The sequence below is a fragment of the Carassius auratus genome, chromosome 49 (assembly GCF_003368295.1).
Source record: "Carassius auratus strain Wakin chromosome 49, ASM336829v1, whole genome shotgun sequence".
NCBI classification, from domain to species: domain Eukaryota; kingdom Metazoa; phylum Chordata; class Actinopteri; order Cypriniformes; family Cyprinidae; genus Carassius; species Carassius auratus.
In genome coordinates, this window is record NC_039291.1 from 4,089,583 (window position 1) to 4,110,134 (window position 20,552).

Consider the following 20,552-nt stretch of genomic DNA (forward strand, 5'->3'; position numbering starts at 1 on the left):
AAGTGGAAAACGGACGTATTTCAACACTCTGAAGTTCTCCAGGAGAAGCAACCGATAGCTGACAGCGCTCACACTGGCCAAACCGAGGCGCATGTGTGACACTCCGTCTTCCAGAAACAGAAGCGAGTGGTTTGAGCGCAGGCCGTTTATATACTCTTCTAAAAATATCGTCCAATCAGCGTGCAGGTCCGTTCAGTTGAATATACCAATCACAGCACCAGGAACACGGACTTGACTCCGCAAGCCGCTGCGATTGGCGTAAAGTGATATCATTTGCGCCCGCGCAACCTGTTCGCATCGGATTGGACGCGCTGTCAGGCAACGTCACGCTATCACGAGGGAGCAAGCAGGCTACAAGGTTTGAATAGGGGAAGTTGACAGAGCACAGAGCTTTGCGTGAGTTCAGTGTTTGCAAATACAGAGTGCTCTTCTCAACAGACGGACTAGCGGACTCCGAGCAAAGCGACGGCTGCACTGCGTTGCTATTGCACGAAGAGGACGCTTGCTTGATACACTTTATCCCTGATTCATCAATACTTTTTTTCTGTTTTTTTTTATTGCCTGATACGTGGGATTGCAATGGATGTTCTACCAATGTGCAGCATATTTCAGGAACTTCAGATCGTTCATGAGACTGGCTATTTCTCTGCATTGCCATCGCTTGAAGAATACTGGCAACAGGTAACAATTTTGAAGTGGAATGGATACAACTTCCGCTGTGATTGGCGAACGGATAGTTTGTGGTTCGACTTCGCTGTCTTTAAACTGCAAACGGAGAGTTATTTACATCCGCGAAGCGCCGCGCTGAATGAAACAGTGTAACATTCTCAGTGACGTATTTGATTCGGTTACATGGTTGCGCGGTAAATGTTATCAGTCTTGTAGCTGTTCGTCTGAATTATTAACCCTTTTTGGCATACGGAGTGTTTATTTTTATATTCTTTCACTTTTTAAAGAGTCGCGATTCGCGATATATATTACATTACAATCCGTAAGAAGCAAAGTTTAGGAAGGAAAAGGAATCATATGTAGACTGGTTGATATGACCGCCTGCAGCACATGCTCTGCCACATAACGGGGTTTATACGAGGTGCTTATTAACTGTCATAGCAGGTTCTGCTGCTTGAAATTGATATTCTTGTGATGGAACTGTTGCAGTCGTATTCTTGGCACAATCGTATAAATGTTTCTGTTGAAACCGATCCAGGTAGTTTCCCCTCAGGCATTCGGGGATTCTGGCATGGTGCCATATGAACGCATCTCTTGGCATTTAAAACATGCGTTTGCATTTAGTTGCTTAATGTTTCCCAGCATTGGCTGTTAACGTGATCGTTTAGCCAAAATGGAAATCTGTAACATTTCTCGCCATTATGCGGATTCAAATCTATTTATTTCCTAGAAAAACAAGAAGAGGCGTTAGGCAGGATGTTAGCTGCTGACAGCCTCAGTCACCATTCACTTGCATTGCATCTTGGTCCATGCAACGAAAGTGGATGGTGACTGAAACTTGTCAGTCTGCCTAACATTTTGTGGAAATGGAATAATGTTGAATAAATGATAGAAGTCTGAATTCGCTCTTGAAGGAAACGTTTTACCTAATGGGGAGTCTGTAGAATTAGTAACTTCTTCGGGCCATATTAAGGCTAATGCGCGGTAAACGTAGTCGTGGTTATCGAGGATGTGCAGAGCTAAAGCGCACAGCTAAATGCTCATATTGAGATGTAAAAACTCGATTTAAAGCGTTTATCTTACCACTTCTGCACTCAAATAAGGTACGTTCACACTTAATATGCGTTAAAATGGGTTTAAAACGCGTCCAGATGTACGCTGAGGGGACGTCACTATGTTTGAATGAGGAAACTCACGAGGAAGTTCTGTGGCATCCTTAAAAGGACTCTCACATGTCTGCATGACTCACTAGGGGACAACTGTTCCAGAAAGACAATATACAGCTCTCAAAGCCATATTTATACCTAAAATACAGATTTTAGATGCCTTAAACATACTCTGTAATGTTTCCACATGACACAGTTTGACATATTTCAGCAGAAAAAGCATGAAGTGCAGATCTGAGTGTGGTTAACCCAAACTAACCCTGGGTAGTCAGCTGTGAAAGTTAGAGGAAACTCACTAAATCAGTCATGCGCATTCTAACACTGTGTTTTCTGTTTTGAATCAGACTTGTCTGGAGCTGGAGAGGTATTTGCAGAGTGAGCCGTATGTCTCTGGGTCTGACCTCAAGTTTGAGGGCCAGGAGGATCTTTGGAGCAAGCTCATCTTGGCTTGTGGAGATAAGGGAGATGGGAACGGCAGCCTTCCCAGCGTCAAGGAGGAAGACAATCAGGACTGCCAAATATTAGAAACCAACAGCATGAATTCGGATGCCAGCAGCGAGGCGTCTGACAGTTCGGAGGAGCTCTCGCCCACTCACATCTTTTCCTCCAACCCGCTGGGCTCGGTTCTGACGGAGTCAGCGCATCACTTGAGTTCCTCCATCATCAGCACGCCTCCGTCCTCGCCAGAGACGCCTCAGGAGCCCGGCATCCCTCAGGTGTGGGGCAGCACGCAGACTGACTTGCACGTACCGGTGAAGATACGGCCAAACGGACTGGGGAAGGCCTCGGATAAGGCTTCCGCAGGAGGGGACGCCTCTCCAGACGGCAGGAGGAGAGTGCACAGGTGTCACTTCAACGGCTGCCGGAAGGTTTACACGAAGAGTTCTCACTTAAAAGCACATCAGCGGACTCACACAGGTAAGAACTTTTGCTGTTAGTTGTGATGTTGTCTCCAAATTGTCTCTGACACGAACCGAACCGACGAACAGAAAGCAGAACTTTGTGCAGGTTTTCACGTCTCTTGCGAAGTTGTGTAATGGAGTTGAGTTCACACAGGCTGTCCTCAGCTGCAAGGCTAATGTCACTCTGTGAATATTTGCTTTGCATGACTGCACGCCTAAACGGTGACCTAATCTGTTTGGAATGTGGCCGTGACCAGGAAGGAGGGGGGGATCGGATGGGGGAAGGGAACGAAAGGCAGCCAGGGGGAAAAACAACCTGCTCTACCAAAACAGTTTTGGTTTCGTCATGGGAAAGAGCCAGGGTTTTGAATGGGGATCTGGGTGGCCCCCTTTTTAAAGGGCCCATTGCATTCAAAACCGGCTCTGTGTGACGTGCATTGTTCCCTGCGCTGTTTATGCACACACAGCATAGAGACCGACTTTTGGCATACCACGCATTCCCGCAATCCTTGAGAGCTTGAGGGATCTTATTAAAGTTAAGACTCGTCCCGTAGACAAGAGTCCTGTTTACAGATGCATTTTTGAGAGCATTACTGCGCACGCTATTCCACGTTCCTTTTAGACTTGTGAATGTTTCCCAGCTGAAAGGTGTTTGTGTTCTTGTTTACAGGTGAGAAGCCGTACAGGTGTTCATGGGAAGGCTGCGAGTGGCGCTTTGCGAGGAGCGACGAGCTAACCCGACACTTCAGGAAGCACACCGGTGCAAAGCCATTTAAATGCAGTCACTGTGACAGGTACGCTCAGTTCTCGCTATCTCTCGCTGTGACAGTCATCAAAGGCCGTCTGTCTCTCTTGCCTCATGCCTGATCCTTTGATGCATTGAAACGCGACTGAATCTGCATTCGGCATTGATTCTGCTATATCGGTTCATTGATCGAAGTCGCCCCATTATGTCTGGATTTTAGCACTAAATTACCTAATCACATTAAATGCTTGAAAGCGCAATACTTTATTGATATTCTCTGTTTTATGACCAAAGTGCCTCTCCTGTTTGTCATCACTTCCTCTGTTAATCATTTCCCTTCCTGAGAGCTTTGCGCTTTGAACACCATTGTTTGCTCAACTTCCCTTTTTAGCGTTTTGTTTCCCATGGTTACTGGATGCAAAACATTTCATGGTTCTTCTTTAACACAAAACATTTGATCAAGCCTGTGCTCAGATCCAGACCTACACAGAATCTCTACCAGCAGTTCAGTTTTTGCAGAATCTGAATGCCCATCATTCATAAAATTCAGCAAACTTCGGATAATTTAATACTTGCAGGCACCAATAAAAATTGAGTAATCCACTTCAGCCTAAACAATAAGGTTTTGTTGCTGGTGCTCAGATAATTATAACCTTGAGAATTTTTTTTATTATTGTTATTTTATTTTTTTATTTATTTATTTTTATTTTTTTGTATTTTATGATGTTTCCTTAAAACAATTACCAAAATTACCAAATTAACTTTTAAAAGCAAGAAATTATATTATCATTTATTTATTTATCTTTTTTTGTTATAGCTGACCCCACCACAAAAGAAAAATAATAATAAAAATAAATAAATCCATAAAATTAATCCATAAAATGTTAATGAATTGCATTATACATTTTCCGTTTTTTTTTAATAAAACTATATTGCTTTATAAATTATTAATTTCCATAATATATTTATATGACCGCTATAAAGTAATTCTCAGACTCGCATTATGTCTTTAAATCAATTTTAACACGGATTACAAAAAGTTTAAATCTCTTCTGCATATTTTCACAGATTTCTCATTATAATTATGAAACTGCTAATTTCCACTGCTAATTCTGCCAGGAAAATGCTAATTCTCTCTGGTTGTGCTCCTAACCAACCTTTCCTTTCATAAGTCTTGATAGCACCTATTCCTGTATGACAAACATTTAGCTTGAGGTCCACTAGGAGCCTCATCAGTGATGCAATGCACAGATCTCTACCTCTGATCACACTTTGACTACGGTGGCCCCTGCTTGACCTTGTTTTTCTTGTTTCTTTCTCCAGGTGTTTCTCCAGGTCGGACCACCTGGCCCTGCACATGAAGAGGCACCTCTGAGCAGGCCGTAGCTTCACGCTGGGTATATGTTGTGTCCTGACCAGCTTCCTGGTTGACCTGGCCCTGCAAGAAATGGGGGGAGTGTGTTCCAGCCAAAGCATGCCATTTTGCACCATATCCTGTGCCTCCATGAGCCCCGGGATAAAGGCGGACTGACTGGTTGTTGAAACGAAAAAAGAAGGGACAAAATCATGTATGAAGAATCAAAGAGAGGAGGATGATTTATTAAAAAAAGAAAAAGTAAAAAAAAAAAACGAGAGAGAGAGAATGAATGGTGTGTTGTATGGTGCATGATGTTTCGGGACAACTCCTGGACTATACACTGGTACTTTAAAACAAATCTTAAAGAGAACCTGCTTGACGTGATCGGATGAATGTCCCGTGTGCGAAGAAGGGTGGGAGGGGGGTACCAGTGTATCGCTGTGGGCTGAATGGTGTCGGGGAACAAGTTCTGTATTTGTTTCCATGTGGTATGTGAGAACCGTGAGTGAAGCCGTGAGACTGAGAGCTCCTGCCTGACGCCCCCGGGCTCTGGGACTGCAGGGGGCGTAGCGGCCAGGGTTTCACCCCCTGCCCCCATCACAAGGCGGGGACAGAAACTCTGTCCTGAATGAAAGTGGCTTTTTTGGTGCAGCTACTAAATGTGCAATGTGTTCGGTAGCTTGTTATTTGACAGGCTACAAATGCTCATTTGTAGTCCGTTGTATGAGCTGTGTGCTTAGAGATGTAACACAAATATAACTTCACGATCATAAACAGGTGTTGCATGGTATTGGGGTTTGTACTTTTATTTTATTTATTTTATTTTTTGTAATTGGGACTCCAGATAGATTCCAAGAAAGCGCAGCTAAATACAATTGGGTTAAATGTTACAATATTGTACATAAACGCATTGATCATTCTCCACCCGTCGATCAAACTCCCTCATTTTTCCTCTCTGGTGGAGGGTCGAATCCCATCAGTGACCATTTCATACAAGAATTGTTTTGTCATCTTGAAGACAGTTCTCTCTATCTCCATTTGATCTGTTGTTAATGCACTGTTGGCCTTAATGGTGCCTTATGCAAGTGCCCTTTTCCACTGGGGGTCACAAAATGTCTCATATAAGTGATTGAAAAAGCTTTATTAAGGCTCCGTTTCACCTCGACATGCACCTTTCCCATTTCTGAGGCCACTGTAACCAAGCCCTTGTAGATAAGTAATATATTTTGTTATTCTCGGGCATGCGATTTCATTCTTTTTCATTAATATTTGCCCTCATATTTCTTGATGTTGTGAATTCTGCAATTTAGAGCACTTAAAGTTACAGATATACAGTATCTACTGAACGTTTCGGATACGCTGTAGATGCAAGATCTCGATCTGTGGAGGTGTGTGCAAGGCAAAAAGCTCTTAAAATGCGAAAACCGGCCGTTGTATAAAACAAGGCTGAAAGTTTGTGGAATGCCAACCCCCCGTCCCCTGTTACCAAGAATAAAGGGTGGGGGAAATGCCTAAAGATTTATTGTAATTAACAAGCTGCAGTCAGACAGGCCTTGCCTTGTACTGCTTCTCTGTAATGAATTGCTGAAGGCCCTGCCTGCTACAGACTGCTGACTCGGCCAGTTCAATATTGACCTGTCTGGATGCCGTTGTTTTAGTCCAGCGACAGTGTTGTGGAAACAGTGCACAGACACCCAGAAAGAGAAAGATATATCACCCCCCTCCCCCCCCCAAACATTTACAATGGAAATTTACGAACGCGGAGTCGAACGCCGCTTCTATTGCGTTCTGAAATGTAAACTATAATGTTTTCAGGGACCAAATGATTGATAAAATTTATTGTACATAGTTATATGCTTGAATTTTTCGAGTATTGTGCTTTTATAAGTGCCGTGCTCTGTTTTTTTTGAGCGATGGAGGTTTGACACTGTTGCATGTCGAGCAGCTACGTAGATAGTAACTTGAAGCAGCTTGTGCTGCCATTAAATCAGACCAGCCAGGGTTTTGTGGGTCAAGAACGTTGTCGTTCCAACAGTGGCCAATATTATTCGATTGGTAATGGAGCCTTAATCGAGTTTTCAATTTGCTTGCTTCAACCAACACGTTCTATCACTTATCTTTTCTCTCATGAATCCCTCGTGTCTAAAGAATATTTGTACAAAAGAATAAAAACACAAAAGTTAGGATAAAAAAAAAAAAAACATTTTCTAAGATTTTTATTTGTTGTTTTGCTTTATATGAATTTTATTTGAAATTGTTTTGCAAAATTGTTATATTTCTGTATGAATGTATTTTTTATTGGAATAATAAGAAATTCTTATCAGACAAGTTTGTTGTTTTGCTTCACTTTATTTTGACTATTAGCTAGTGATTTATAAAATATGGTTCATTATTACAATATTATTAGTAATGCTTACCAGGGGTGACCAAAACGGCTAAACCTGCTATAACTATTAGCCTGCACATTAATATTTTTTGTTTTGGGTTATAGACATGCAAGATATGTCAAATTGAACTTGTATAGGCTTGCAATTAATTTGGTGAATAAAGTGGGTGAAAAAGAGGAACCTGATCCATGAGAGCCGAATGATCATAGGTCTTTTGATTTGAATTGGACCAGTAAGCAATCACTAAGAAAAACTGACTAGTAGTGCACTAAATCACCCTGAACACCTTGCAGACACAGCAACGCATAATCATTGTAGCAGTAATGTTTGTGCAGCCAAAACAAATAAATAAAGCCATTATTAATATAAAGATACAGTGCTTTAAAAACCCAGATCTTTTATAACAACCGCCTGATATCTCACCACAATGCTGATGAATGACAATTACCCACATTAGCGGTGCAAGACATATATTCACGGATTCCTCACTCTCATGTTGAGCAAAAGCTGGTCTCCACACCCACTGGAGGCTTGTCAAAATAGACGAACGAGTTCCCACAGAAAAACATTGCAAATTGCCGCCTTTGTGAATTGCTAAATGGGGAAATATGCCTGAGGTGATTCCTGGCAGGTGGAGTGCTGAAATATTTTGCCATGGATTGGTTGGCTTTTCTAAACGTTTGAAAATGGCCATTCATCGTTCACTTCTCATCATTGTGCTCAAGAAGTATTCCATCTGTAATCACAATATGATGCTAATTCATTATACTAAAAATAACTATACATAAATAATACTACTAGTTCAACAGTATTTCAAAATTAAAGAAATGTTAATTACTATATATATATATATATATATATATATATATATATATATATATATATATATATATATATAAAGAGTTTGGTTACAAAACGCAATAAATCCATTTTGATAAATTTTGATATATATATATATATATATATATATATATATATATATATATATATATATATATATATATTTATTTTAAATACAATAAATCCATTGAATCAATATGAAAGTTATTGAAAGTTTTGTGAAAAATACATAACATAAGCTGATGCACTGCCTCTGAACTTGGTCAATAGCCTACTAATCTTATATACAGGCACTGGACTAAAATACATTCATCAGTCATCTCTTCCAAAATGAATTCAAAGAGTCATCTCGTTAATGCTATGCATTAATTACAGCAATAAAATAAAATGTCATTATGAACAATAACATGAACAACATCACATCAGAGCACAGAAATTCCAAAATGACATTTCCCTTACATTCAACTGCCAAGAGTGCATTCATCTTTGTCATGTTATGTTCATTTAGTTGACTAGTGCTACATGCTGTATCAACAAAAACATAAATGGCATTAATAAAAACACTAACACTGACAAGCTACACAATATCACGTTCATTATAGATCCATCTAATGAATGCGATTTAGCTTAGCTTGTCAGTGATCTGCGGCTCTGTGTATTAAATGCATCTTAATAATTTCCAACTGAAAGCACGCGATGGAGATTTACCGGTACTATTAATCACAGAATCAGCTTTACTGACAAGATTGTTTACAGTACCTGGAATGGTGCGTTGCGATTATTTGAGCGGATATATCGCATTCTGCAAAAAATGGGAGATTGGCGTTTGTGGTCAACGTGATTTTGCCAAAAACATGTTCCTGGATCAACATCTTTTGAATGATCCTGGATCAACATTGCTGTCCAAATATATAGACTTAACCCATTCCCTCACCCTAAACCTAACCCTACCCATAAATTATTCCTCAAATCAGTGGGAAATGATAGCTGATTAACAAGGATGTAGAAGTGTACTGAAATATTTCAGCATAACCAAAATATTTACATGAATATTCAGCACTCTGAAATGTCCCAAATTGATCATTGTTATCCAGTATGATCTTATAAGGTTCTAAAGAGCATCTTGGTTTCGATGGAAGAAGTAAATATGACCGTCTGTGCAAAGTTCACATGGGTTCACATGTTCAGAGAACCCAATTTAGCTGTTTAGTGACCTAGAAATTATGCAGAATCTTAAATGTATATTTAGAATAATAGCATTATTATTATTTCCAGCTTGAAATGGAGAATAAATAATAGGGAGAGGAAAAAAGGGGGAAAAATGCTTTTATTGTCTTTAGACTTTGGATTCCACTGTTCCTGCCATTTCACCTAGACGCCTCATTTTATTAAGAGAGACGTTTCACAATATGGCAGTTCACTGAAGGTGAAAATCGTGGGAAACTTGTTGCATTGCATAACTCAATTGCGGCTACGCCTCTGATAATACAGCAGTAGTTTTCCATCTTTCTTCTCAGTGCTATGCTGATGTTGATGAGACAACACTAAGCTGCACAGAGAACTCGCTCATTATTCCCTGTAGCTGACAGATCCTAAAGTGGAAGCAATTATACGCAGCCTTGGAAAGTCACACAGCGACATTAATCTTTTAAAGGTCAGGTGCCCCCAAATCCATCATAACATTTTACTTTAAAGATCTCAGTCCATGTTTTATGATGTTTAAAAGGAAAGATCAATGCATCAAAAGATCTATATTTATGTATGGCATTGCTTAATATGCCTTTAATAGGCAAACAATGAGCAGGAGGTTGAGGAACTTGTTCGACCAAATGTTGGATATAATGCATTCATCACTATGTGTGCATGCTTTCCCATGTTTACCCTTGGGGTTCCACTAATCCATTTAGATTACCAAAAATCTGGATAAATTACACTAGCATATGACACATGCCCTACCTTAATGCACTTGCAGTCCATCGTATTTCAAAGTTACTTTTTTTTTTTTTTTGGAGTTTGTAGTTTGGATAGACACTTAAAGGGATAGTTCGCTCCAAAATGAAAAATCTGTCATTAACTTTGTTTTATCTGTCTGAACACAGAAGAAGATTGTTTTTCCCCTCTATACAATGAAAATACAGTGGTGTTTTGAACCCCACTGATTTTCATTATAAAGTTCTTATTTTGTATTTGATAAAATGACAGTGAGTAAATGAACAGAGAGTTTTTATTTTTGGGAGAATAGGGTGGCAATTTAATAGGGTGGCAATATGTAACTATTGCACATATCATAATCTGTCTAAACAAAGAATGTGCACGAATGCTTACGAATACTAATGAGATCCCATCGATGAACTGCCTTGAACTTTGCATGCAGAGCAAAGTCAGCAGTCTTACTGAAATTTGGGCATTGTGCTTTCTTAAGAACTTCCGTAGGCAAAGTATTGTCAGGCAAACTGAAATTAAAAACAATTTCACGACATCAAAGGCTGCTGTTGCCAGAGGGTTAGGGCTGAGTATGAATCGGTGAGCTGTTTGAAGCCAATGGGGTTGATGGAGAATATTCAAAAAAAGACACCGAAGCTTGGTTTAAAATTTTTTTATAATTATTATTAGTACCTGGAAAGGCAAGCATTGCTATTACTCTTTCTCATATACTGTGTCTTTTTCGATGCATCGATTAATCTAACGATTCATTTTTTTTCAGACCGATTTGATTTCGATTATCTCCCCATTAATTGACTACTAACAATTTATACATGTTGATTTACATATCTGAATGAAAAAAACATGAATTCCTTAACATTGCAATATATGTTTTTGCTATTAAAATTACAAAATAAAAGACTGACTAAGAATGCATTACTTTGCACTTGTATAGAGATAGCATTCAATAAAACCTTGAAGCCTTGAAAACACATAGCATACTGAAACAAGCTTACTGAACACATAGGGCCTAGCTTACTGAAAAAAAGTTCTTCTTTCAGATGAAAATAACAACAACTTGATGTCTAGCATTCAATAAAAAAGGTCACCCAAAATACTTGTTTAGAGCAATCGAAAGAATACCGTAACCAATGTAAACTTGAGGGCTTTAAGCTAATACAGAGAGTGCTTTTCCAAAAATTACAGTTAACAGTGGGAGCCAGCAGCCTGTCATGGAGAAAAAAAAAATCTCTGAATGCTCCACGTGAAACTTTGCCGTTCCGCTGTTTTTCTATCGTGTCTAATGATTTTGGTTAATGTGCACGAGAGAGAGAGAGAGAGAGAGAGCAAGACAGCGCTCGTGTAGTTTGAAGACTGTGAGTGCATGAGCGCGGGTGAAACTTTGGTGTTTCGCCCTTTTTCTATCGTGTTTAATGATTTTGGTTAATATGCACAAGGGAGAGAGAGAGCAAGAAGCGCTCGTGTTGTTTGAAGACTGAGTGCGCGCGCGCAGCCGGTGCTCTCTCTCGTACGCGCCCTGTCAGGCCCAGCAGTCATTCTATTCTACATCACTCACCGATCAAATAAGACTTTGACAGCCGCCAAAAAAAAGATCAATGCAGAAAAACACCTGGATTGGTTATATAACGTTGGACAGAATGTTGATCCGTCCATCGCGTATATTCAGCGCACATAAGGTAAACATTTTGCAAATGTTTTTTCGAGAAATAAAAACAGGTTGACGGATCGATGTGCATATTTTGCGTCGATGACCTCGACGCGTTGTCCCAGCTCTATTCTGTATTTGTCTGCATAGTGAGAATTTGCAGCAAGTTATTTTGTTGCTTCGTGAGTATTTGCAGCATGTTTCTCTATTTGGTTGCATTGTGAGTATTTGCAGGCTGTTTCAATATTTGTTTGTGATGTAAGTATTTGTAGCGCATTTCAGTATTTGCTTGCATTAACTATTTGTAACACGATTTGGTATTTCTTTGCATTGTGAGTATTTGCCGTGTGTTTCTGTGTCTGATTGTGTTGAATATTTGCAGTGCTTTTTTTTGTATTTGGTTGTGTTGAGTATTTGCAGCGCATTTCTTTGTTTACAGTGTGAGTATTTGTAGCGTGTTTTGCTGTTTGCTTGCATTTAGTTTTTGCAATTGTTTTCTCTATTTGTTTGCTTTGTGAGTATCGGCAGCCTGTTTCTGTATTTCTTTACATTGTGAGTACTTGCCCTGTGTTTCTGTGTCCGGTTGTGTTGACTTTTTGCAGCATGTTTCTGTATTTGGTTGCACTGTGAGTATATGCAGCACATTCCTTTGTTTGCAGTGTGAATATTTGTAGCATGTTTTGGTGTTTGCTTGCATTGAGTATTTGCAGTGTGTTTCTTTATTTGTTCGCATTGTGAGTTTTTGCAGTTCGTTTCTGTATTTGTTTGCTTTGTGAGTATTTGCTGTGTGTTTCTGTGTTTGGTTATGTTGAATATCTGCAGTGCTTTTCTGTATTTGGTTGTGTTGAGTATCTGTAGTGCATTTCTTTATTTGGTTGCATTGTGAGTATTTGCAGTGTGATTTGGTATTTGCTTACATTGAGTATTTGAAGCATGTTTCAGTATTTGTTTGTGTTTTGAGTATTTTCACCATGTTTTGTTAAACCAATGAATATATTTTCTTAATTTGCTGGTAGGGGTGCTCCGTTAATGCGTTAATAATCGTTAATGTGCATCTCGTCAGTAAAGCCGGTTCTCTAATCAGCGGTACATTCCATCAGGTGTGTGATTTCACATAGAGCAGCCGTTACTACACAGAGCCGTTGTTAACTGAGAAGATACGCTGAAAATGAAGTGGATTTGCGCATCTTCTCTATTAACAAAGGCTCTGTGTAGTAACAGCTGCTCTATGTGAAATCACGCACCTGATGGAATTAACCGCTGATCAGAAAACCGGCTTTACTGACGAGATGCGCATAACGATCCGAGCACCCTTATTTGCTGGTGTTTTTTCTATTAACTTGAGTTTTCTTCAATTGCAGCAAGTTAAGCTCTCTCGACCATCATACTGAACACTTTAACAACTGCATAGGAACATGCTAAGAACCACTCTAAACACCTTAGAAACAGCACTGAAACATCCTCAAAAACACTTTAGCAAAATGCTAAAACCTATAGAGAATACCTTCATAAGAGCATATAAATGTGCTCAAAATCACTAAACACCTTAGCAACTGAATATCAATTACCTAGCTTCATGGAAGAGCATTTTCTTCAGAATATTGTGTTGAATCCAGCAATTTTTTGGATTTAATTGTTGGAGTGTCTAAGAACAAGAGAAATAAAAGGTCAGACGTGTCGTTTATGATCATCATCCTTCATTGTGGATCATCTTTAAGCTCAGTGTTTGTCTCCATCCTGTCTGTTTTATGATGTTGAAACTGTTTTTACTATGTAAAAATAGTGCTATTTGTTTTCAAAGTGGATAATACCCAATAATCATCTAGCTGTTCGTGCTTATGAACACTAAAACATATTAAGAGAGATCTGAGAGTTTGGCACAAACACTATTTTGTTCCTTTTTCATAAAGCAAACATGAACCACATAGTCTTCCTTTCAACACAGATTAATTTCCATCATAACACCCAAGAAAGGCCTAATGGCTCTTTTGAACACTGAGAGGCAGCCCTCAAAGAGTTATTCCGGTCTTAGGCAAACATGAGATTTAGTGAGATTTGTCCAATTGAGACATTTTTCCTCTCAATTGACTGCTGATAGCAAGCTTTGGTCACCTTCCTAGTGACCTCTGAGTGGCATTCATTCACGTCTTAACTGCATGAAGACATCTTTTGTGTGCTAAATTGACTTTTGACCTTGTGGGCTAAGACATCATATGAAAAAACAAAAAAAATACTTATAAATATTCATACTTCATATAATTACCAGTATAGAACATATAATGTATATTAGTCATTATAATCCATAACCTTTATGTTCTAAACAATAATACAGTAAAAGACTGACAGGCAGCTATATTGTTTCTGGAACTTTACAGTAAAACAATACAGCAAATCTTTCAGATATTTCAGGATGACATAATGATCACAAAAAATGCTGCTCCATACTTTTTACTCTTAAATAATAATATAAAAATATATTATATATTCATTATGATATATTATATGTTTATATTTGTAGATAATGTATATAATTGTAAATAATAATATATTTAGCCACCAATACATTATTAATATTATCAACTCATAGCACGATAGTAATACACTAAAAATAAATTAGAACACCACTCCTCAGAAAACGTTTTGCAACACCCTAGCAACCATTTATTCACACCTTGACAACCACGCAGAACACATTGGCTGCCACTTTCTGAGGCCTTAAATTAAAAATTTATTTTGAGATTTGTATCTATCTATTTTTTATAACATTTCTGTATATATATATATAGTATAGCTTGTTTTAAAACAGTAAAACAAGCCGTCGTCTCATTACTCAGAGGTATGTGGGTATATAGGATTCGCACACAGAGGGAGTTATATTCTAAGAAAGGGACTATCTCAATGCAAACAGTAATTAAAACAACTCCCATGATTGTTAGCATGAGTCACAAGCATAAATAGGAGTATACACTAGTGATTACACATCAAGAACCAGGCTGTTATTTAGCACTGTAAGCTTAGAGGTGATGGGTCAGTCTGTGCATGGGGAAATGAATACATGCTTCTCTTTAATGATCCTTAATATTATGTTTATCTTCATCTTCCACTTTCTTTATTGAACCCCATAATCTTTAGCAGTAAACCAAAAGGTGTTTTTTTTTTTTTTTTTTTTTCTCTGCTGGAGATGAAATGCATTACTACTCACTCTGTTATTCGTAACAGCAGTCATTATGCAGCTGTGGTGGAATGGCAATATACAACATGTTGCTTTGTATGGAGCAAGACAGGCTTTGATATTTAATATATATACACTGATTTGTTCATATAACTAATTTCCTATATTATGAAATTTATATTATTTTAACATTTTGCCTACACAAAACTCATCAGAACATATTTGGAGAAACTTACCTCACATGAATAAGAGTCAGAATAAGAGTCCAAACATCTTATTATCTGAAAACATCACAGTAATCCACAAGCAGTGGGTAGTAACATATTGCATGTAATCCTGTTTACAAATTCCAATGAATTTTGTACTTGTATTTGGGTTATATTAAATTAAAAAAATTACCATGATCAGATTACAGTTACTTTTTATCGATTACAAGTCCGCCTGATATTTAAAGATACTTTTTTAATAATTTAACAATACCTTTGCATCTTATCTGAAAAATACTCCCATTTAAAGTTAGGTCAAAAGTAATCAAAATGTTATCAAAAGGCAGTCAGAATACATTAACTTAGATAAGTATTCTAGGAGATAAAAAAATAAAAAAAATAAAAAATAAATAACGGGGGACAGACTTTTTCACTGGATGAATCAATATAATGGATTATGGACTGGTATTTTGGAGTTGTGTTGTGTATTATTGTGATGTTTTGATCAACTCTTATTCTGATGGCGCCCATTCAATCCATTGATGAGCAAGTGATGAAATGGTAAATTTCTCCATCTGTTCCGATGAAGAAACAAACTGTTCCACATTTTTAGGTGTTAATTTATTTTTCTAAATTTTCCTTTTATTTTTTTTATTTTTATTAACTTGTACTGTTTTGCTGTGCAGTTTTTATCATCCACCAAGCAAAAGCTTAAAAATCATTAATGTTCATGTAAGTATTAGCAATAGCTTTATTAGCAAGCACATTTTCTTTAGCTGTGTAATTAGCAACATAAATAATTACATATTGATTACATGTAGCTCATTATTATTACTAAATTTTTATATGTGGAATTACACAGTTACATGAAAAATGGAAATATACATTTGTTTGTTCTTCCTTAGTATCAGGTCTGAAAAAGTTATTTTATGTACGTTGTAGGTTGCATTCCTGCACCTGATGCAAATGTGCTCTTATCAAGCGAACTCAATGGATTTCATTCAGACACCTATTGAGATACTGGCCTCTGAATGTTGCTATGGCTAGTGGTCTATGAGCATGTGATCTTGGCACCTGAGGTGAGAACGAGCCTCTATTAGTTTACTTTAAAGATTGAAATGCTTTCAGAAATCCCCCCATTCTTCTCTAGTGCACGTTAACTTTCCAGCTGCTACATTAATCACCATGACAACTGCCTCCACTCTGACTGTTATGCGTGGCCGTAAGAGCGAGCAAGGATGTCTTGATAATTTTGTATTCAAATTTCACACTTTGTGCTTATAGTCAAATCTGTTCAGATAACCTCGAATTCAAAACAATATGATGTAGCAAAATAACCAGACCAAATCCATGGAAACTCCCTCTTCTTTCTTAACTGAGTGCTTTTATGTGATAAAAAAAATCATTAACACAAAAAAATCTCCCTTAGGTATATATTGTTTCATATATATATATATATATATATATATATATATATATATATATATATATATATATATATTTTTTTTTTTTTTTTTTTTTTTTTTTTTACAATGCAAAACAACAATTTGTGGAATGCTCTAAGTCAGTGATCCTCAAATCTGGCTCGCGAGATCCACTTTCCTGCGAAGTTTAGCTCTAACCCTAATCAAACACGCATGTGTTTGCTAATCAGTGTCTTCAGGATCATTTGAAAATCACAGGCAGGTGTGTTTAATTGGAGTCGGAGCTAAACTCTGCAGGAAACTGGATCTCGCAAGCCAGATTTGAGGATCACTGCTCTAAGTGATTTTATTATGTTGCTATGCAGTTGCTACAGTAGGTGACTGGGTGGTTGCAAGAATGTTTCTATGCATTTTCTGAGTGGTTGTAGTCTGTTGCTAATATGCATTTGCTAGGATGTTATGGGTGGTTGCTAGGGAGTTGCTAAGTGGCTGCCATGGATGAATGGTTGCTAGGGTGTTCCTTTGCACTTTTTAATGAGTGTTGTTCTTGAGTGGTTTTTTATTGTGGTGTCATTGGTGGTAATGAATAGTTCCTAGGGTGAACTGGGTGTTCCTAAGCATTTTCTAAGGTTTTATGAGTGTTTACTTTATTGCTTTGTTGCTACTGGTTGCTAGGGCATTACTAAGTGCCTGCAAGATTGTTTTAGGAGAATACCAAGGTGTGGATGAATGGTTGCTAGGGTGTTGCTATGCTTATTCTAAGTAGTGTTTTTTAGTTTGTTGCTATAGTGTTATGGTTGTTGTGGAGGCATTCTGGATAATTAACATGGCATTGATGCTGAGGTGTTTCAGGTGGTTGCAAGGTATTGTCAGGAAATAAATTATGTGTCCAGTAGCAAATCCAGTAAACCATTTATTGCACAAAGTCAAAGAGAAAATAGGATGATCAGAATCGTGGGTCTCAGATGGATGAGTAGACCTTGGTAGCGAGGAGACAGCAACGGGCTGGAAGATGACTGCTGATGCACATGTCTGGGAAATTCAGAGAGAGAGAATGTCAAAACACCAGCCAGGAAAAACACAGAACACAAGAGCCAGAGAGCTATCTGGACAGAACCAGACAACAGCAGGTAAGCACACCAAACAATCTGACAAAAGACAAGAGAAAACACTCCACATAAATAGTCTTCTTGATGAGCTTCAGGTGAACTGGATTGATTAGCTCATCAAGGTTGCACTAGCAAAGAGCGCTGCCAACATGTGACAAGGAAACAGACAAAACAAACAGGACTGAACGCAGAGTCCTGTGAACCCCTCCTCCTAAGAGCGCCTCTTGGTGCTATCAGAGGAACCTTCTCGTCGATTGTAATCATCGATAAGAGAGTGATCCAGTATATTCCTTGCAGGAACCCAACTTCTCTCCTCTGGACCATAACTTTACCAGTCCACCAAATACTGAAATCCGCATCCCCTCCATCTCAAGTCCGAAAAAATAGGCTCCCCATCTATGAGAAGCAGCGGTAGGGGTACCGGAAAAGGCAGATTAACAGGGGAATGAAAAGCGGAATGGATTCTCCTGTATGATGGAGGAAGTTTGAGGTGCACCACCTCAATTTTGGTGACAGTGAATGGGCCGATACATTTAGGAGCATGCTTATTACAAAGGGAGCAAAGAGGTATATTTTTGGAAGAAAGCCACAGTTTTTGACCAACGACGTATGCGGGAGACTTTAACCATTGACAATTGGCCTGAGTCTTAGTGCAGGCACCCACCTTAATGCACATGCCCACGTGATGGAGAGCCTGTCTGGCCTTTCTGGACGAAAGCATCGGCAGAGGGAACCGCGACATCAGATTCAAGATTGGAAAATATTGGTGGCTGGTAATCTAAACTACACTCAAATTGAGACAGGCCCCTAGATGACACTGCTAATGAGTTGTGTGCATACTCCATCCATTTGGACACAAACTGAGGCCCCCTGTCAGAGACCACTTACCTCAGGAGGCCATGAATACAAAATACATAATCAATGACAGCAGTTGCTGTCTCTCTGGCAGAGGGTAATTTAGTCAGAGGAATAAAATGGGCCGCCTTTGAGAACCGGTCCACTACAGTCAAAACCACCATGTTGCCCTGAGAGGTAGGGAGGGCCGTAACAAAATCAGGCAAAATGTGGGACCAGGGTCTCAAAGGGACTGACAGTGACTAAAGGAGTCCAGCAGGGAGTCTATTGGAAGTTTTACAACTGGTGCAAACAGAACAGGCCAAAACTAAATCCAGAGTGTCACTAGCCATATATTGTCACCAGAATCTTTGCTTCACCAGACACAAGGTGTGCCTCACCCCTGGGTGACAAGCCACCTTGGAGCAATGGTCCCACCGCATAACATTGGACTGTAAACTCTCAGGCACAAATAAATGACTAGGTGGAAAATTGGAGGCGTTACCACATGTAAGTCAGAGCAGACCTTTGACTAGATCTCCTAAATTACCATAGAAACAACAAGTTTCTCTTGTTAAGAATAAAATCAAAGCCCAGAAACCTCTGCAGGGCCTTTTGGGAATCTGGGGTTGGCCAATCTACCACAATCTTAATCTTCTCGGGATCCATTTGCACTCCATCAGATGAAATTATATATCTTAAAAAGGGGACTGGGTGTGCATGAAAAAAAGCACATTCTCTAGCAGCCTCTGAAGCACTCATCTAATGTGCTAAACATGATCCTGGAAGAAAATATCAATAGGTCATCCAGGTAGACATAAATGAACTGGTCAACCATATCTCTCAGCAAATCATTGACAAGTTCCTGGAAGACTGCGGGGGCATTGGATAGCCCAAAAGGCATAACCTGATATAAAAGTACCCCCTAAGGGTTGTTGAAAGCAGTTTTCCACTCATCTGCCTCCCTTATATTGAACAAATGATAGGCATTGCAAAGGTCCAACTTCGTGAAAAGCGAATCCCCCTGCAACTGCTCGAAGGCTGAAGACATCAATGGCAAAGGATAAGTATTCTTAACCATGATGTTATTCAGACCCCGATAGTTGATACAGGGGTGCAAGGAACCATTCTTCTTTTCAACGAAGAACAACCCCGCACCTGCTGGAGAAGAAGGGCACATGAGTCTGGCTGCCAGAGAATCAGAATTACATTTCTCCATGGCCTCCCTTTCTGGAGCAGAAAGCAAATATAACTTGCCTTTAGGTGGAGACATACATTGCAATAAGTCTATGGCACAGTCATAAGGATGATGCGGAAGAAGAGAAGCAGCTCGGGACTTACTGAACACTCCCTTCAGGTCCAGGTACTCTGTGAGCATGTTAGACAGGTCTATGGGTTCATCCTGTAACACAGAACAAGACACAGATGAGCAAGCAGAGACTAAACAAACAGCAATGACAATGTTCACTCCAAGACAACACACTGTCCAGCAAGATAAGAAGGGTTTCTTAAAAGTAATACCACCTGCCAGTAACCTCGACACTACTGACAGGCTCTGTCTTTTACTGGGCATTGAGCAGCAGCGGGATCCACAGCTTCACAGTATAAACACAAACCCAGAGTTCTTCGTCGATCCTTCTCCTCCCAGGAAAGCCTAGTTCTGTCCACCTGCATGGGTTCCGGATCGAAAGTTGGGCTGACCGTAACATTAGAAGGTACTGAAAAGCAAGTGCTGCTCTCAGGAACCAAGCTCTGCTGAATATGTTGATCAAAACTTTGCAGACGAGCATCCACTCTGATAGCCGGTTCAATTAAACCATACAATGGCTATTTCAAGGGCTATTTGACCAAGAAGGAGAGTGATGGGGTGCTGCGCCAGATGACCTGGCCTCCACAGTCACCGGACCTGAACCCAATCGAGATGGTTTAGGGGTGAGCTGGACCGCAGACTGAAGGCAAAACGGCCAACAAGTGCTAAGCATCTCTCATGGAACTCCTTCAAGTCTGTTTGAAGACCATTTCAGGTGACTACCTCTTGAAGCTCATCAAGAGAATGCCAAGAGTGTGCAAAGCAGTAATCAAAGCAAAAGGTGGCTACTTTGAAGAACCTAGAATATGACATATTTTCAGTTGTTTCACACTTTGTTGTGAT

General features: G+C 39.2%; 1 protein-coding gene across 1 annotated transcript; it reads left to right on the top strand.

The window, feature by feature from the left end:
- The first annotated feature begins 358 nt into the window (after nt 1-358).
- Nucleotides 359-7,172, top strand: LOC113066057 (Krueppel-like factor 6). The gene is made up of 4 exons (XM_026237654.1): nt 359-681; nt 2,180-2,753; nt 3,408-3,531; nt 4,806-7,172. The coding sequence occupies exons 1-4, from the start codon at nt 580-582 to the stop codon at nt 4,855-4,857; spliced, it is 852 nt and encodes a 283-aa protein (XP_026093439.1). The 5' UTR covers nt 359-579; the 3' UTR covers nt 4,858-7,172.
- The last annotated feature ends 13,380 nt before the right edge of the window (nt 7,173-20,552 follow it).